The sequence below is a fragment of the Clytia hemisphaerica genome, unplaced genomic scaffold (genome assembly GCF_902728285.1).
Source record: "Clytia hemisphaerica strain Z4C2 unplaced genomic scaffold, Clytia hemisphaerica genome assembly, whole genome shotgun sequence".
Lineage (NCBI taxonomy): Eukaryota > Metazoa > Cnidaria > Hydrozoa > Leptothecata > Clytiidae > Clytia > Clytia hemisphaerica.
Genome location: NW_027104060.1, coordinates 339,531 through 357,911, shown reverse-complemented (window position 1 = coordinate 357,911; position 18,381 = coordinate 339,531). Strand labels below are relative to the sequence as shown.

Here is an 18,381-nt window from a genome sequence, read left to right as displayed (position 1 = left end):
AGAAGCCCCCCCCCCAGCAGTTTTCGTGATGGCGTGGTCGGCGTTTTTTCGAGTTAGTGATTTCGTGATTTTAAAGTGCGTGATTTGCGTGATCAGAGAAACCAACGTGATCAACGTGATCATGATAGAAAGGGAATTTAACTCGTGATAACGTGATTTGGAAATTTCTTTTGCATGATTGTGATTGAGTGATTTGAAAGGTGACTGAGGGGGGGTCGTAAAACTTTGGAGCAAGTACCTCTACAACAGACAAGAGGTCCTTGGTGACCCATACAAGTAGAAAATTATAAGCTACAGAAACATAAAGATTTCACGTATAACGCCCAGCTGGCACACAACGTTGTTTCAACGTTCATCTAACGTTATATGGACGTTGTGAACGTTAGATAAACGTTGAAACAACGTTGTGTGCCAGCTGAGCGTTTGCTTAGTACGTACGGTAACTTACGTCAATTAAGTCCGAAATTTCACTAGATATCGTGTTTCGTTTACAGGGGGGTCTTACTCATTGGAACGGTGAGTCTACCCACATTTTAGACCTGAAAAAGTGCGGTGGAGTTGGTCAATAAACTCGAAATAAATGCATTCTGTTTGGAACAAATTATAACTCTAACCAAAGTTCACATAAAAAACACTGGTCTGGAAGCTTATTGTTTTAACTTTTTGTTAGCTTTTCCTTTGTTAATATCAAAAGATAAAAATCGATTTGCTCAGTTTTTGATCGCGTTACCAAGTACTCTTCTTGGGATTGGTTTAAGATTTAATCACATATTCAAAAAGTTAGCAAAACAAACTAATTTGTCAACACAAGTTCAAGTAAGAAACAATGGAAAGAAACAAAAGGCTTCCAGATCAGGGTTTTTTTATACAGACTATGCTCAAACAGGTGGCAGACAGCGGAAGAAACATATTAGTTTTATCTGTAAATCTTTTGGTGAGGTTACGAGTAGAGTAATTTAGCCTGCCTACGCATATTTCTTGTAACCAAAAACGTCAGAGAAATTTGATGAATTAATTAACAGAAATCGAATTAAATTGACTGTAATTAACTCGAAATCAATAACTTCGGATCAGAAATACAGATTAGTGGACACGTCGTTTTGTTAATGCTGGTCGAAACTGTAAGAATTGTCTGTCTGTCTGTATGGTAAGTTAAGCGAGAATCTAACCGAAGCGGGATAAAAAGGTATCAAATAGAGACAGATAGATCAGCCAATAATCTGACGCGACTACAGCACTCGGGCGTATTAAAATGTGATAAATGGAGGGATGTAGGGGCGTAAACTTGTAGACATTTGAAATAACGGAGCGTGCGTTCAGGATTGTTACTCAAGAGAAATTTTGTTACTGCAAGAATGAATATGCAAGAATCTGCCATACGTGGAGATAGAGGCAGATAGATCAAGCAATGACCAGACGTAACGTAAGCACTCTACGGTTTCAGATAAGTTTGTAAAGGTAAATTTAGGTTTATTAACTATCAAAGAAAAAATCTTATAACGAAAGAATCTTTAAATATTTACGGATTTTGTTAGTTTATTCTTATGGTGAAAATCTGATAATATCGATATCGGTAGTTCAGATCTTTTGTGATGGAGCATTGACGTTGACGTCGGAAAGACGGTGACGAAGTTTCGTGCACATTTGCGAATTTTGATTGAAAATTGGAAGCATCATTAGTGATAACAAGATTAAATATGATGATACGATGCTAAGATAAAAACTTTAAATGTTTAGTTTGAATGATCGCAGTTTAGCTCATCGTAACGGTTGAAGTTTTTGCGATTTTTTGGTTGGCTATTTTTAAGTTGATCAAAGTTCGTTTAATGTTGTTTTCTATCATATCTTGTAATTTCTATACAAAAAAGGCCCCGAGGATATCAGGGTGTTTGGAATAGACTGGAGTCGTTTGAAATGCGCGTAATACAGTAGTACAGGCGTTACATAATACGATTATTGTTACGGGATTAAGTTTGTATAAACTAAAATTTGTTCCCTTCCATTACTTTTTGCTTTATTTCTACATGTCTGAATCAGTTGTCTAGCTTGCTAGACAAGGTTTGGAGAATTTCAATTATGTGCGGACCGGACCTCCGCGCATTCACATGTAAGACGTGTGGCTCTTGTTTATACTACAAAAGAGTGCTGTGACTGCATTCATTCTGTAGCCCAGTGGCACCCATTGATCGATTGAGGCAGGGTATATAATTGGGATTTGGTAAAGAAATATAATTTTTCAATTATTCCTTACACAACCTCTTCTTACAGACCCGGTAGAATTCTTTCAACCAGTGGAGAAAAAATAACGGACCAAAACTCGACGGGGATTAATATTCCCATGTCTTTTATGGCTGGAGATTTCAAGTCCATTGTTTTCGAGCCAGAAAATTCAGTGGGGATAAAAAATAGCACTATTTCTTGCAGTGAGGATTTGCTTATCTGATTATTTTCAGCGGGGCGAAAAATAAAGTATATTATTCCACTGGGGACGCGGACGATAGTTTTTCCAGTGGGAAGGGGTCCCAATGGATATGTGAGAAGGGGAGTGTATTTATCGATTTGAAAGTTTCGGAAAATTGAGTGGACGTCAGAAATACGGTAAGTTTCGTGCAAACTTGCGAATTTTGATCGAAAATTGGAAGCATCATTAGCGGGTGATAACAAGATTGAATCTGATGATTCGATGCCAGAGATAATAAATGTTTGTAGATTGTAGTTTTTATCATCGATTTAAAAGTTTGTAATATTGGGCTTTTCCAGAAAAAAGATTTACCCCCAATGTTGAGGATATTGATTTTTCGAAGTATCGAGCCCCCTGGATATCCTACCTTATTAGTAAAGGATATCCTCTCTTAAATATATGCTCAACCCCCTGGATATCGTATTTTTTTTACTTTAAAAGACACTTTACCCCCTAGATATCCGCTCCCTCGTAGATATTTAACCCCCTGGATATCCACTTTTGAGCAGAAATCGTTAATCCCCTGGATATCCGATATTCTAACAGGGGAGCACGGACTATTTCTGGAAAAACCCATTGGAAGTTTAAGTGGTTTTACAGCAAAGATTTAAGCGGTGTTTTCTCACTAAAGCGTATCACTACTTCGTCTCGGTCTTTATATACTTGGCAAGTTTTTGAGACATGGTTGAAACTGGTGTGTATAATTGAAAATTGGCATACAAATATGACTTTCAATTCATCAATCAATATTTAGTGGACAAAAAATGCCAGTCGTGCCAACGATGCCAGCTTTCACCATGGTAACAATGAATTAATGATGAAACAATTTTCCTCAATTGCTATTGTCTATCTATAAGTCGGGAAATTAACAATTTTCCTTCGGCTCTAGGACTTTAAGGTATGTATGGTATACAAAATAGCTTTTAATATAGAATTTTGAATTTGAAAGAATAAAAAGATTATGTTTTGTGACGGTATCGATTTATGATGTCAACGTGACGTGAAATTTTGGAAGGGATATGACCTTCACTAAAAGAATTCATGATATTCATGACGTAATGTTTTCTACGGAAATACCCTGGTTTTAGCCAGTAGTGGCTAATTTAAACTAGACAAAAGTTGTAAAAAATTTGCCATTACTGGCAAAAACCGGGGTCTTTCTGTAGAAAACATTACGTCATGAATATCATGAATAGCTTTTCGAAATCAATTTGATGCCTTCTTCATATTTTTTGTTTATTCTGTGTGAAAGAGGCAGATTTGGTGACATTCGTATTATAGAATTTGTGTACTCTACAAGGTGGAAATAATGGCGTGTAGAAGGAGGGGGGCCTTACTATAATAAAGAAAGTTTTATAACGTTGATGCTTCCTCCTACATTCCTGAGGAAATAAAATAATGAAAAAATACAACTGGAAATTGTACCCCCTGTGTTGAGGAGGTCTATTTTGGGAGAGGTCAACTCCTGGATATTTATTCAATTTTTTAGCCCCCTTGGATTTTCTCTCGGTTTTTGGCCCACCCTGGATTTTCGACCTTGTTTTACTGACCAACCTGGGTTTTAAACCTAATTTTACTGACAATTTCACGTCTGGATTTTTACACTCGAAAAATCAGACCCCCTGGATTTTTTTATTTTACAAACCACCCTGGACGTCACACGTCAACATATGAGTACAAACTATTTCTGGAATTGACCATTTCCGTGACTCAAACTTTTAAATGTTTTTCCTGCTCTGATTGCAGATAGCATACGTAATTTACATTCGATATTAAAATATTTTGATTCCTTCTTAATTTCTTTTAATTAATACAGAGATCGTTTCTTTTAAGTGTTGACGATAACATTTTTTTGATGATTCTACTTTTCTGGGATATGAATCTAGGAAATGAGAAATCTGAAAATTTCAGGTATTCGATAAATTTCTCGATAACGGAAAGTTTGATGCCTCAATCTCATATTCATTATTAAAAGTGCCCATTTTCCATTTTAATTATATTCTAGGATCCCATATTAGGACGTATAAAACTCTTTGATTGATGTCGGCTTTCATTTATCTTTCATGTAACTAGGTCAACCAAGGGCTCTCACTTCCAACTGTTTCTGAATAGCCGGGAAATGAAATAATCTCAAAGCCCTCATATTTTATTTCGGTACCCTTACACGCTTTCCGATTGGATGCTGATCACCTCTCATCTCTAAAATTATAATACTGACCAGTTTTCTCTTCCCGTTAGTAAATTATCATAAATCCTTAAAGATCGTCAGCTTTATGATGTATTGACTACACAGATTAATTGAGAGGGGAAATTAAGTCGAGAATTAATGGTATGGTACTTAATCGGTATCTAATTTTCGTTAGTTTATTAATGAGAAATCATCACATTTTGCTGAGATACAGAGACGTTATGAACTTTATTGTCAGCCGGATAGTTAGACTGGAGAATCTTCAGAGAAAGTAATGGGTTCAAACTTTTAATTTGTCTTCCCGTTAGTATGTTATCATAAATCTTTAAAGATCATCAGAGGGGAAATTCAGTGATTAGGGAAAGTCGAGATTCAATGGTATGGTACTTATCAAAGTAAGGGCATTATGAACTTATTGTCAAACAGATAGTTAGACCGGAGAGTATTCAGGGAAAGTAAAAGAATCCTTTAAATTTGTCAATGTTTGATGACTATGAGAAAATTCAAGTTAGAATCTTGAGAAAAGCTCCTTATTATAGACTTGAACACAAAGTTCTTTGAATCTCTTATTAAATCAAAGATGTTCGATTTGTATAACCGGGGTAGTTTCTGCTTTCTGTCATTTTATTAGAATATCATCTTCATTTTATAGAAAAATTTAATACATAAATATGAAATTCAAGATGATAATTTCCATCAAAGACAGTCCATTTGAGGACGATGTTGAGCAACAACCACAACAACAACCAGAGATGTCAATCACAATTACAAGACCATCCATCAGTGTATCCCTTGGTTCGATTGATGAACATTTAGCAACTGATTACTCACTTTTAAAACGCAGCAGATCACCGAAAAATGAGTATGGAAACAGAAAAATCCAAGAATCTATAGATACAGAAAGGACATGTTCTAGATTTGAAAGACTTCATGGGATAACTGTTGATACAAGCAACAACAATGATCGTGGGATCTCACCTAACGAAAGATCGCATCATTTAAGTCTTGTAAGGCGAAACTATAACCGCTCTACGTTAACCCCTCCTTTGAGCAAGCGAAGATTCGGAGATGTTGAAGATCTGGTTACTAAAACCTCACGTAGCTTATCGACAACAAATCTCCCAGATAATATACCATCTCATCGGTTACCACCCAAAATCAGAGCTAGTAGCCTGCGATCTTCAAACGCTAGCCTGGGTTCATTACGTAAACAGAATCTAACCTCAGTATCTTCAACCCAATCATTTAGCTCTTTATGCTCCGACAGACATAACGGGATCCAACACAGCGCACTTAACATCAATGACGTCATGACCTGGATCTCATTCATCCTTCCTGATTGTAAGGATAACTCAGACACTGTAATTGTTGTAATACCTGGTAACCCAGGAGCAATCGAATTTTATGATCGATTTATGGAAAATTTGTTTCAATATTGCAAGCTACCAATATTTGGAATCTCGCATGCAGGTATGACCAGATTCTTAAATCTTAGCTTGATAATACCAGATGTAACAGAATATTTCTAAGGGCTTGACCAGTGGCATTTTTAGGAAAGCAATTCCAATTATTAGTTTCTCTACAACTTTCACAGATATCATACTTGCACTATCCTTTACCCTTTCTTAGGCGCTACCGATTACAAAAGTACTTGCGGCCAATAAATTGGCCTCCCCAAATTAGTAAAGAGAGCATATTTAAGCTGGACATAGACTTAAAGTTTTCAATGTTCTATAACAACACTTAATTACTTTCGTTTTAGGTCATAATTTGATTCCATCAAAAAGTTCATTAGTGCGTCGTGTGTACAAGGAATTAAACCCGAACATCAAATCAAGTGATAAGCATGTGTTTACACTAGAAGAACAAATCGAACACAAATTAGCTTTCATTCGTCAATATATTGACCCCAACAAGAAGATAATTCTCATTGCTCACTCATTAGGCTCTTATATAACGTTGAAAATGTTAGAGAGATTAGACTCAGAAGAAGCTGATAGGGTAAAACAAATTATTCTATTGTTCCCAGTCTTCGAGCGTACGATGGAGACCCAAAGTGGCCGCAAGTGGGTGCCACTAACGCAATTCTTGCAAAGGCCTGTTATTCGAACCACAAAACTGGTTGAACTTCTTCCACAAACTGTTAAAAAATCATTAATCGATTTCATTGCACATCAAAGACGGTTTTCGAACGATTCGAAGAAATCATTATCGAATGGAATCGATTCGTTGGTCACTCCGAATGGTTTACGAAACATGTCACAAATCGCGAAAGATTTATCGAAAATCGGGCGAATCGGAGATCTTGAAAACGTCATCGAGACATTTAGTGAACGTCTGACTTTTTATTATGGAGCAAGTGACCTTTGGACTCCACTTTCGTTTTATGAAGAGATGAAAACCCGATTTCCCGATATTGATATCCGATTGGACGGTAAGGGAATTGACCATGCTTTTGTGTTGAGCCATAGCACACTGGTGGCACCTATAGTCGGGGAAATCTTACAAGAAAAAATAATGATGGATCAGATAGCCGAATCGGGTTCAATTGATTCTTATCGGGATTACTTTTTCAATTTTGGATTTAAACGATCTCAAATGTATAAATCAAGAGCAAGTATAAGAAGAATTTCGAATCAATCTTGATAATCTTAGGTTCTAAAAAAACTGTATTTCTGTTTTATGGAAATCTTTTTATTAAAATACTATGACAAAAATGCTATTTAAAAGCATTTGCTAATTTCGGGCCTACGTGTTTTACACACTTGCTAGACTAGTAAACCACGTCGTTTTATTTCACTGCAGCTTAAGCTTGCAATGGGCTCTATGTCTATATGTTCACTGAATACTGTCTTTCCAAACCACTCTCCCGCGGCAATTTCTATTTTTTATAAGAACTCTTATTAAGGACTATTCCTGCGTTCCTGTGTCTAAGGAAAGACAGACGCTTGCTAGTCTACACCTTGCCAAATTTTCCAGATGTTTCAGAATTTTCAAGGTCAGACGAAATAAAAGTATATAGTTTCCCTAATATTTAGAATTTGATCATTTTATTGCAGTCTTTTCAAGCGATGGTTGTTGTCTGTATAGCACCATCTGATAAAGCATAATACATATCATGAAATTTTTGACGTAAAATGATTTATTATCCATGTTACTACGAGAAAGTTTTCTTTAACAAAAAAGAAAAATACATTATATACCTCAAAATCTATATACATCTAGTCTTTCTGGACCCTAGGGCTTGATCTCAGACCAATATATCAATAACGTATGTGAGACCCACTAACTTCACGATTCATTCCATCTTGGGTATAAAAAATTCTTAACAAAAAAATTCTTAAATTAGGATCCAAACTGAATCTAAATTATTTAACATGTAAACACACATTCCTCAAGAAAAAATTATGACATTTTTGCGAAAATCTTAACGTAAGTAATTTGCAGCTAAAAATGCTTTTAGAAAAGGGCATTGTTTGGTTGAGTTACCAAATTCCATGATAACATAATATTCTCAGCATATTCTTGTTTTTCTGGCCCATTTCATCATGATAGAGTACGCTCCAATGAAGTAAAAGCTCGAAGGGCTAGAAGCCAATCTCATACGTAGGATTTGAAGCCTCTAAATTCTACCTAAGTTGCACTCATTGAGCGCGTGGTTTTTATATAAATTCTAGATTGAAAGTAGAATTTCCAGCTGGATTAAAAAAGTATATCACTCGAAAAAGCTTCACTTTTTCATACCTGAGAAAGTTTAAAGATTCGCTTCTTGCCCTTCGGGCGTTTTCTTCATTGGCACACTCTTATAAACAAAAAGCTTGTAATCAGAAACTAAAGCTCTATCATAGCGTGTTCTACACATCAAAAAATCTTTATTCAAAATATTCAAAAATGATAAGGCACTATTCACACGCCGTTAACACGATACTACTCCATTTTCATTTGGTGCAGAATTTACACGAACCACCACAGTATTTCCTCATGAACGCTGAGTGTGTTTTACAAACACGGTGGGCGACCAAACGTTTGCAATGCTTAGCAACGGGTGACGTAATGTCATCGTGACATTCTATAAAGGAAAAATATTACAAATATTATTGACTAATGTGTAGTGAACATATCTTTAAAGGATACCAGTTCACGTATATTATACCGTAGTGCGGTGGTAAAGCATCTGGCTACGGTTCGCAAGATTGTGGGTTCAACCTCCAGCCAGGTCATACCAAAAACTCTCAAAATGGTACTTGATGCCTCTCTGCTTGATTCTCAGCAATTAAAGAGACGGATCAAGGGTAAGTGGAGCAATCCAGGGAGAAAGAGTGGCGCCCTCCCCTACCTCGGGTAGATAGCTATCGAAAGAGAAGCCTTCGGGTCGCCTCCAACTGCGGCCACAGACTTACTTACTTATCTTACACCATTTGCTTACACAGCATCTTTAAACAAAAGAAAGAACAGCCTTGTCCCAGAGATTTTGAAAGGTCAGATGACGCGTGCCTTAAAGCGCTCTCTAAGCAAAAAAAAAGTGAATACCAAAAAAATATTGTTGCTATTGTTTTAGAAAACCCGCGAAGTCTCTGATTGCTCAAGTGCTAATATTATATTATGTGACATGACCTAGGTAGGAATGTAACCACGGCACACTTGTCTTGTCCCCTTTCGGCGCCGCTCGAGAACAAAATTTGAGAAATTATATTTTTATGTTCTTCTTTCCCTGGTCAAAATTATTTGCCAAGATTTTACTAAGATCTTGAAAGTATTTCTTATCAAGATCTTATCAAGAATTTTGACCAGGGTTGTCAGCATAAGAGACGCGCCTCCTTTCTATATCATAAGATTATCTTAAAAAATTTCCCAAGTGTTAATCAAGTCAGCTAATGACTATTTGCAATCCAATGCACCAAAAAATACTCATTCAAGAAAGGAAAAAACTCGTGCTTTGCTTGAAATATAATCTTTGAAAAAACAAAGGATCGATAACGAAACTCACCAGGACAGCTGGAATTTGAAGGATCTTTGGCAATGGTTTTACCATTTTCACAACATCCAAAACGAGTGTCTTTGCAGTCGATTGTCGCTATAGAAATAAGATTAAAAGATAAAAATCGATTTACTCAATTTTTGATCACGTTACCAATTATTCCTCTTGGAATTAGTATAAGAATTAATCGCATGATCAAAAAGTGAGCAAGACAAACTAATTTATCAACGCAAGTTCAAGTAAGAAACAATGGAAAGAAACAAAAAGCTTCCAGACCGGGTTTTTTATACAGATTTGTAAGTTCTGTTCCGCTTTTTTTCGGGACACACTATATAAGGAAAACCCTGACGTAAAAGGTGTAACGACTGATTTGGATGTTGTGAAATATGCTATCGATTGACCTAAAAGAAACTACATACCTATGCTCTGAACAGAGCTCTGAACAGATATAATCAGAAATAGGCGAGGCAGGAATCTTGATCAAAATCAAGAAATCCTCGTACCTTTATGACAGATATTGCAAGTTTTAGGGCAATTGTATTTCATGGCGTTGAACATGGATTGACAAGCACCATCATTTCTCAGCAACCCACAAGTGTCTTGTAAACGTGGATTGTCTGCACACTTCTTGAAAACTGTTCATGAAAGAATCAAAATTAATGTGTGAGTTTGCGGTGTAGTTTGGTCTAATGGGTGCCAGGTATGTGCGAGCCATAAGGGTTCTTTTTTCACACTCTCGAAAGTCCCTCAAAGAGGTACAAAAGCCACCCCGGGTTCTTTGTTCAGGGTAATGTCGTACGGAAAGTATAGAGTCGTAGACGACTGGTACATGTTTTTTAATAAGATAAACTATATAAGAACATAAGGCATAGATCTAGATAATAGGAACACGTTAATAATATGTTAAGACATTATTATAGACTGTATTATATGGACTGTAAGACACCCAATTTCAAACAATTAAGTATTAAGAATATGTTAAGAACATTTTTAGGCTTAAAGCTGAAAAAGTTAAGAACATCCGAAGGTGTCAAAAATTTTGGTTGTTTTTATAAAAAATGCGTGTTTAGAATATGTAGGGTATTCTAAAAACACTAGCCGTCCCGGCGTCGTCCGAGACGACTCTTTAACATGATTATTACGCTCGCTTCGCTCGCTTTCACTTTAGAAATTACACATATTTTGTTTACTTATGCGAAATATGTTTTAGTAATGTAAAAGGAAAATTTCTACGAACAGTTAGTTATGTTTTCCAAGAACATAGTTAGACATATTTCTTGTATTTCAGGAAATACCGAGTACGATTTATGTATTTTCCAGGAAATACTCTTATTATACACTTTTTTGTATTTCCCAAGGAATACCCGTACATTTCTTGTATTCCAAGGAAAATCATCTTATTTACAGTTTGTATTTTCTCAAGGAAAATTAAAAAATTTTGAATCAAATAAACGCTTGTATTTTTTCCGAGGGAAAGAAACTCTTTTGTTAAAGAAATGAAAACTATTTGATACTTCTTTCACATTGGTTTTAAAAAACTTAAAATAGAGAAATTGAAGCAAATTAATGAACTGCCTGGGAAAGAAGATCTTTCATTGTAACTTACCCAATGAAAATATCTTTTAAATATATTCTTTGTTTAAGTCCTTTCCCATCGTGGCTAGCTCGGGGGTAGAATCGGGGTGACTTTGAAAGACTTTGATAGCTTTGAATAGCTGAAATTTGAAATAATATTCAAAATGAAAAAAAAAAGAGTCTTCAATTCAAAGGCTCCGAAAATTCAAAAAAGAGATAAGAAAAAGAGACCGATTAAAGTTTTTCCCGGTTTCAATTTAGCGAAATTTTACTAATGTAAAAACCAACACAGAAAAGGCGCGAAAAAGAATTGCCGTCTGCTTAAAAATCGCTAGCGAAAAAGCTTCATGCGAGAATTGGAGAGTTCCGATTTTAGCGTATTATAATATAGATGAACGAGTAGCTGAGTTGGTCCATATAAAAACAACAGTAAATTGTCCTTTAATCATCCCTTTACATTTTGCTAGATCACTAGAGACAACCACGTGATCTTAGGCTTATTTAGATTCCAGTCTTTTCAAAGGTTTTTTACAGAGCAAAAGAACCACCCTACCTCCGCATCTTTGGCATGTCATTGGACAAAGTGCTCTAATTTGTTCTCCTTTCAAAGTGTATCTTTCTTTGCAATCTGGTTGAAAGCTCTTACAGAACTTCTCACCTCCATAATCCCTGCAAGCTGAAAATATGAAAAGTATTGGAGGAGAGAGTGATGAACAAAGTTAAAAAATATACGAACAGAAACACGAGAGAGAAAATCAAGGCCCATCACCCAAGTGGATCTTCAATTCACCCAATCACGAAATCACGAAATCACGCAAATTCTTTTTCCGAATTCACGCATTCACGCAATCCCTTTTTCGAAATTCACGCTATTTCTGTTCACGCAAGGTTTTCCGATTCACGGGACTCTATCAAAGAACCAAACTCGAGTGTCAATCCCTAAGTTTGCTTTTTTATGGTTCTTATAGTGTTCGCCGAAAGGTTTTTTTTATCAGGTCCACGAAAAAAGGGTGCAAGTGGCTCTGGGTACGAGATTGTCAATAAATGTCAAACAATAGAATATCTAGGCTAAAATATGGCAAAGATTTAAGCATCTGCGTTACCTTGAGCCTACGAAAAAAATATTATCCTGATTTTGGCTGGGATTTTACGGATTTCCGGAATTTCTGGAAGTTTTGCTAAGGACAAAGGCGTCCTTTTAAGCGACTTTCAGCCTTTGTCAAGTTCTCGACCTAAGCATCTGCCAGCCTGTTTCTGAATTTTTGTATGCTTATAAAAAACATGTACTTTTAATGAATACGTAAATTTGCTGCATATAAGTTAAGCCATCTTTCTTTTTACCGGCCCTTTTGTTTCAACGTACCTGGGCAGCCATCTTCCATGGTACCGATATGGAATTGTGCAATGGAGCCATCCCAACAGCATCCATATTTGGATCGAATGCATGGGACCTCCGTCATTGCCTCTATTGAAGATAATTGATAAACAAAATTGTATTAAGAACATCATCAGAACATTTAAGACATACTTGAAAGCCTGGGATTTTAGACTGGGATTTTTTAAACTAGAAAAATAGAAAACCGCTCGACCAAATACAGGTTTCTTATATGAAAAAACGATTCATGGTCATACTAAGGTTCTCAAAGTACTGGAGTCTTCTTTTAAGAATTAATTGTTACTAGTTACCTATTTGTTATTTTGAGTCTCTTTAACTCGAATTTTTATAACTTGAATGTCTCCTTAACTCGAACAAGTTTCATTGTCCTTCAGTTGACAATGCCTTATAAATCTTACTCCATATCTCGAAATCTCCTTAACTTATAAGTTATAACGAATAAGGACTGGAGTTCTTAAACATTTCCTTAAGAAGAAAAACATCATAGAGTATAGATGAAAACTCACTAGCACAATATTGACATGTTTTGGTGCAAGTGATTCTCAGGCGTTCATGGGTGTTCGCCATTTGGCATATACTCATCGGATTACGTAATGTTTTCAAAAGTTTACACGTCTGTGATTTTTCATTGTCCGCACCTGAAAAAAACAAGATATACAGTTTACTTTCTCTAATTCGATCTTCAAAAGACACAAAAACTTTTCTTCGAATTATCGAAAGTATTTTATACTAATCTTAAGCCTGAGGGACTAATTTTTTAGTTCGAATTATAGAAAGATTCGAATAGTACAGGTTCGAATTAGCAAGAGTCCTCTGTAGTTTGAAAGTCCTTAACTCGAACAAATTTTAATTTCCCTTGCTTCAGTTAACAATGCCTTTTAAACCTCCATAATTCGAAATCTCTTGACTTGAACAATTATGTATTCCCCTTGCTTGTTCGAGTTATAGAGATTCCACTGTATTTTCATCTGGATAATAGCATAAACGGATTTAAACGGCTTTGGGCCAATAAAAAAGAGCAGCTCATGTCATTATTCAGAGAAAGTACTTTAAAACAAAATTAATTTTCACGGTAACTAATTTTTGCGCGTTTTATGGGTGTCTACCACGAAAATTAGTTCCACAAAAAAACACAAATTTCGTACCCTCGCATCGCGAAAATAAAAAGATTTCTACTTACAACATACACGACAGGAACGTTTACAAACTTTCAATGTTTGTTTACTGGTCTTTGGATCTGTGCAGCTTCCATTGTACGCCAAATCATAACAATCTTGTGTTGACAGTTCGTCTTCACAGACTGGCTCTTCCACTGCTACGACGGAGAAAAAAATTTTATGACAAAGACAACTATTGTACATCCTCGTCTCGCACGCCCGTTGGAACTTTTTCACACATCGGGAATAAAGATTTATACCGAAATCCCAATGAAAATAGAAATTCTATTGTGAGCTTAAGATATCCAGTGGGGATGGTTTTGGAATGCAATTTTTTACATTGAATTTCGAATGGGGATGAAAAAAGTCGATTTCCAAGTGGGGCAGGGTATTTTATTTATATTATTTATTTAGGGTATTTTTTTCCACCGGGAACTATATTTTGGGCAATTTTTCCAGTCGGTTCCAACGGATCTTTGACATAGGGGTGTTATTGTGTATTACTTTTTCTAGCTTGATAAAATCGAAGGAGAAGTTGTAGCGGAGAAGCAAATTGTTAACGAAGGATTAACGTATTTATGAACGAAAGGGAAAACGAAGAAAATACAAATTAACAAAAATAAGAAACCTGCTTCGTCCTCCTTTTCCTTCTTTCCCACAGTTTCTACTCCATCTTCTTGCTTTTCCACAGCTTGTCCATATTCTTTCTTTTCCACAGCTTGTCCATCCTCTTTCTTTTGAGAATCGAAGACTTCTTTGAAGAGTTTGGCAATGTATTCAATATCGTCTGCCTTTCTCTTTTCCTTCACAGCTTGAACATCTTGTTGGCTGTCTAACGATGTGAAAGTAAGGAAGCATATTAATGGAGATGATGAAGACTTGGAGGGCAAATAATAACGACAGTTAAATTCTAAGTAGGATTTTTTTGTATGCCGAGTTTATCGTTCTACATCTGCAATTTGAGCTTTATAAGCTCATTTGAAGTCAATCGATACTTCGATTATCAGCCGGATTGAGAGGGCGAGAGAGTGATATATGAGTGAAGGTAGAGAGTTTATCACCATATTTCCCTAACACCCTGCCTGGAAGTGCTTGGGATTCGAACACAGTCCATTGTTTGTTTTTTTTGCTGTAGGAAATGGACGTCGCATAGAAATTCTGTATAAACAAGAAGATAAAGTAAAATATATATATAAACTCCCTACTCTTTTGCGGCAGTTCATCATTTAGGATTTGTTGAACCATTTTCAACCCTTCTGCCTTTGAACTTTCCTCTTGTTTGTCAGTTTTCTCTAAAACAAAGTTGAGGATGTTATGGCCATTATGGTTTTACTAATTTTCCTTGCAAACCTGGAATGGACACCCAGGGAATTCCTAGATATGTGTTACGGGTATGTGTCGCTCGTTAGCAGTAGCGTGGTGGCAACAACTGTAAAAAACGAATTTTTTGGGGCGAGCACCGAAAGACAAGAGGTGAAAAAAGGCGCTTTTAAATATAATTCACGCCTTAGAATTAGCAGTTTTCAGGCAAAAAGAGAAAATATACCCAAAAATTTCCACTTTGCTCGCCTAACTTTTACAAAGATATTTTATTTCAAAAGGGGCGCCAAAATCCCAACTGACGAATTTCAACTGAAATAGCGAAATTAGGTCAAATTAGAAAAAATTTGCAACAATGAGTCTAATAACATTAGTCGGCTGTTTCCCCTCCTTTTCAGTCCTGACTAAGTAAGAGTCCCAGGGTCAAAAGTCGGACGGCACATACCCGTCATGGCTTGCGACCCTACTACATCCTCCTGTCATAAAGATATCAATTTATCAATTGAAAAAGAAAATTCTTCGTTGCAGCCTCAATTACCTTTTGTTAGTTGCTCATAAATCATTTTATCAATGTCTTCAAAACTCAATGTTGTATCTATAACAGTTTTGGAATCTAAAAGAAAATTGGTGTCATGTTTTATCTGTAGAAAATTTGCCGGCAAAGAATATTTGGTGACAAAAAATATGCCTTTTTGCTAAAAAACTTGTTTCTTTTTTGCCGTTGAATAGTTTTTGCCGATGGATCATTTACCAGAGTAACGTTGGCTTTTTAGAAGAATTGATCCCAGGAGCTGGCACACAACGTCGTTTCAACGTTTATTTAACGTTCACAACGTCCATATAACGTTAGATAAACGTTGTGTGCCAGCCGGGGAAGCTGTAAATATCAATAAACTAATAAACTTATTTAGCAAAAAGTTGACACATCTAGCTTACTTTTCGAAGACAAGGCGTTTTCCATTTCATCAAGAATCTTGAAGTCTTGGTCATCCTTCATCAATACTAGATACAAGAATTCGAATATAATCATTTATAATTGTTGACAAGCCCAAAAAATCCCATTAAACACTCACCATAATGATTGAAAATTTCTTAAAGAATTTAGAAACTTAAACTAAAATTCAGCTTTTTCACATTTTTAGATTTTTCACGTTTTTTTGTAAGAATATCCTTGTATACAGATGCCTTCGGATGTTCATGACTTTTGAGATCTAAGCCTAAAAATGTTCTTGAAATGTTCTTAGTCGACCATTTTGTAAATATTTTTGTGCTTAAACTTGGTCTTAATATTTTGGCCATCGAAGACTTATGTTCTTATATAGTTTGCTCTTATAAAAAACTTTTATATTTAAACACCCCCTTCTCACAGACCCGGTAGGAATTTTCTAGCCAGTGGGGATAAAAATAACGTACGAAATCTCGATGGGGATTTCAATTCTTTTGTTTTCAAGTCAGAAAGGATAAAAAGTATAATATTTTGCAGTGAGGATTTATTTGATTATATTCAGTGGCGACAAAAATTGTAGTATAATCTTCCACCGGGGACGATATTTTGGCCAATTTCTCCAGTGGGAAGGGGTCCCAGTGGGTCTGTGAGAAGGAGTTGTATGAAAATCGATTAAAAAGGCAAACAGTATTGTATCTTGTCGAAAGTCGAATATGAAAGACTTACCAGAGTTAGCACAAATAACCAACAAACAGAAAATAAAACCTGCAAACTTCATTTCTTCTGTGGATCTTTTGGTTAAATGCTTTCAGATATAAATTATTGATTGGAACTTTAAAGATTGAAAATATTTTTACTACCCTTGTTTCCGATTTTTGATAAGCTTTTATTTGTCTGCCAATACCCTCCCTAAAAGGTTTTAAAAGAATATCGCAAAACTTTTCCCACACAATTATATGAACAGTGGTGGACCCCCAGAATGCTGGTCAAATATACATTGATTCCCAAGACATCGTAGCATTTTGTTAACACATTCAACAAAAAACCTTCTCTAAAACTTTTTTTTACGACCTTCAATCAACGATTTACGTCAGACCTTGGATCTGCAGGTCATCACTCTGAAATCTCTAAAAGAGGAAAGATGAACTCCAGTTCCTTTCTGGTTTGGACGAGATGATACTCTTGTCAGTACTTGCTGCCACTTGAAAATTATAATGTTTAGGTAACCATCATCGTTACAACTCTTCTTCTAGACATCGTTTATAATGACAATAATTTGTCTGATAAAAGACTTTGTTAGGCTTTTGCAAAGAGAGATTATAAAACCAATCAAATGTTGAAAATCTGTCTGAAACTTTCCCACAAAAATGATTCAAACTAACTCGTCAGTCATCAAAGTATCAAAAAAACTTTTGAAGATACTTTAAATTCAGCGTCACTAAATTCTGAAATTATAATTGACTTAAATTTTAAGCCTCGGCTAAAGTACTTTTTGTCAACCATCAAAACACTTTAAAGTAAGGTTTTTGGGCGTGGCTTATTAATAGAAATTATGTAAAATTTTCAAAAATAAATGTTGGGTATTAAGTAACCATAAATCTTATCAATCGATAAATATGGTTCTAAAGCCATGTTTTATCCATGGTATACCTTAAAGCTGATTAAAAAACAGATGGATAAAACACGATTTTTTATAGGAACATCCAACATTTTTGAAACCCAACCGAAAAAATGTCCCTAACATGCTCTTATTTTCACCATTTTGTGAGCATTTTTGCCCATTTCTCTAAGAAATCGGGTATTTTAGAGCCTGCAAAGCCTTAAAATGTTCTTAACTTGTCCTTGAAATTTGGGCCATCAAAGCCTTATGTTCTTATATAGTTTGCTCATTATAAAAAGCAAAGTATTTTAGGTATTTTCAATTATTTGTTGTATGTATGATTTGACCTTCTAGACGTCACTGTAGACTAATAAGATTTCGAAAAACCACAAAAGGGATAAGTCCAAATGTTTATAAAATTTATCAAAAAAATCTATACTCGTTGAAAAATCAAAAATTGATACGTCATATTAAACTTATAAACCTCGTCCCCATGTCTAATACCTCAGCCTTTCATTTTTGTTCTATATAACCAATGTATCGATGAATAATCTCGCCGACGAGGGTGGTACAAGCCCTAGTCTATTGCGGGACAACTGTGCTTTCTATTGTTTCTAAGATAGGGGAATCCATGGAATTAACAGGCACCGTTGACCCTGTGCTCGTGACACAACTGAGCCAAGACATATTGGCTGACACTGATCCCCTTTTATGATGTCAATAATGTTATCCATTACATCAATACAATAGGCTCTTCCAG

General features: G+C 35.7%; 2 protein-coding genes across 4 annotated transcripts; one reads left to right on the top strand and one right to left on the bottom strand.

The window, feature by feature from the left end:
• The first annotated feature begins 5,695 nt into the window (after nt 1–5,695).
• LOC136812350 (lipid droplet-associated hydrolase-like) lies at nt 5,696–7,296 on the top strand. Its single transcript, XM_067068846.1, has 2 exons — nt 5,696–6,119; nt 6,412–7,296. Exons 1-2 carry the CDS (start codon nt 5,960–5,962, stop codon nt 7,293–7,295), a joined length of 1,044 nt encoding a protein of 347 aa, XP_066924947.1. The 5' UTR covers nt 5,696–5,959; the 3' UTR covers nt 7,296.
• A 1,143-nt stretch (nt 7,297–8,439) lies between these two features.
• LOC136812402 (uncharacterized) lies at nt 8,440–16,868 on the bottom strand. Of its 3 annotated transcripts, none has more exons than XM_067068894.1 (12): nt 16,748–16,868; nt 16,012–16,077; nt 15,614–15,688; nt 14,961–15,047; nt 14,384–14,587; nt 13,779–13,910; nt 13,105–13,236; nt 12,566–12,667; nt 11,756–11,878; nt 10,131–10,262; nt 9,637–9,723; nt 8,440–8,718 (listed from the first exon to the last, which is right to left on the bottom strand). In XM_067068894.1, exons 1-12 carry the CDS (start codon nt 16,797–16,799, stop codon nt 8,588–8,590), a joined length of 1,323 nt encoding a protein of 440 aa, XP_066924995.1. In that variant the 5' UTR covers nt 16,800–16,868; the 3' UTR covers nt 8,440–8,587. The 3 variants fall into 3 exon arrangements, with proteins under 3 accessions (XP_066924995.1, XP_066924996.1, XP_066924994.1); XM_067068895.1 differs by having other exon boundaries at nt 8,441–8,718; nt 13,779–13,913; nt 15,614–15,670; XM_067068893.1 differs by having other exon boundaries at nt 8,442–8,718; nt 13,779–13,913.
• Nucleotides 16,869–18,381: the final 1,513 nt, after the last annotated feature.

Coding starts and splice junctions, on each gene's coding strand:
- LOC136812350 (XM_067068846.1), top strand. CDS start 5,960: ATGACCTGGATCTCATTCATCCTTCCTGATTGTAAGGATAACTCAGAC. Junction 6,120..6,411: donor ATTTGGAATCTCGCATGCAG/GTATGACCAGAT, acceptor CTTTCGTTTTAG/GTCATAATTTGATTCCATCA.
- LOC136812402 (XM_067068893.1), bottom strand. CDS start 16,799: ATGAAGTTTGCAGGTTTTATTTTCTGTTTGTTGGTTATTTGTGCTAAC. Junction 15,048..15,613: donor TTATGAGCAACTAACAAAAG/GTAATTGAGGCT, acceptor ACTTTGTTTTAG/AGAAAACTGACAAACAAGAG. Junction 14,588..14,960: donor TGATGAACTGCCGCAAAAGA/GTAGGGAGTTTA, acceptor TCACATCGTTAG/ACAGCCAACAAGATGTTCAA.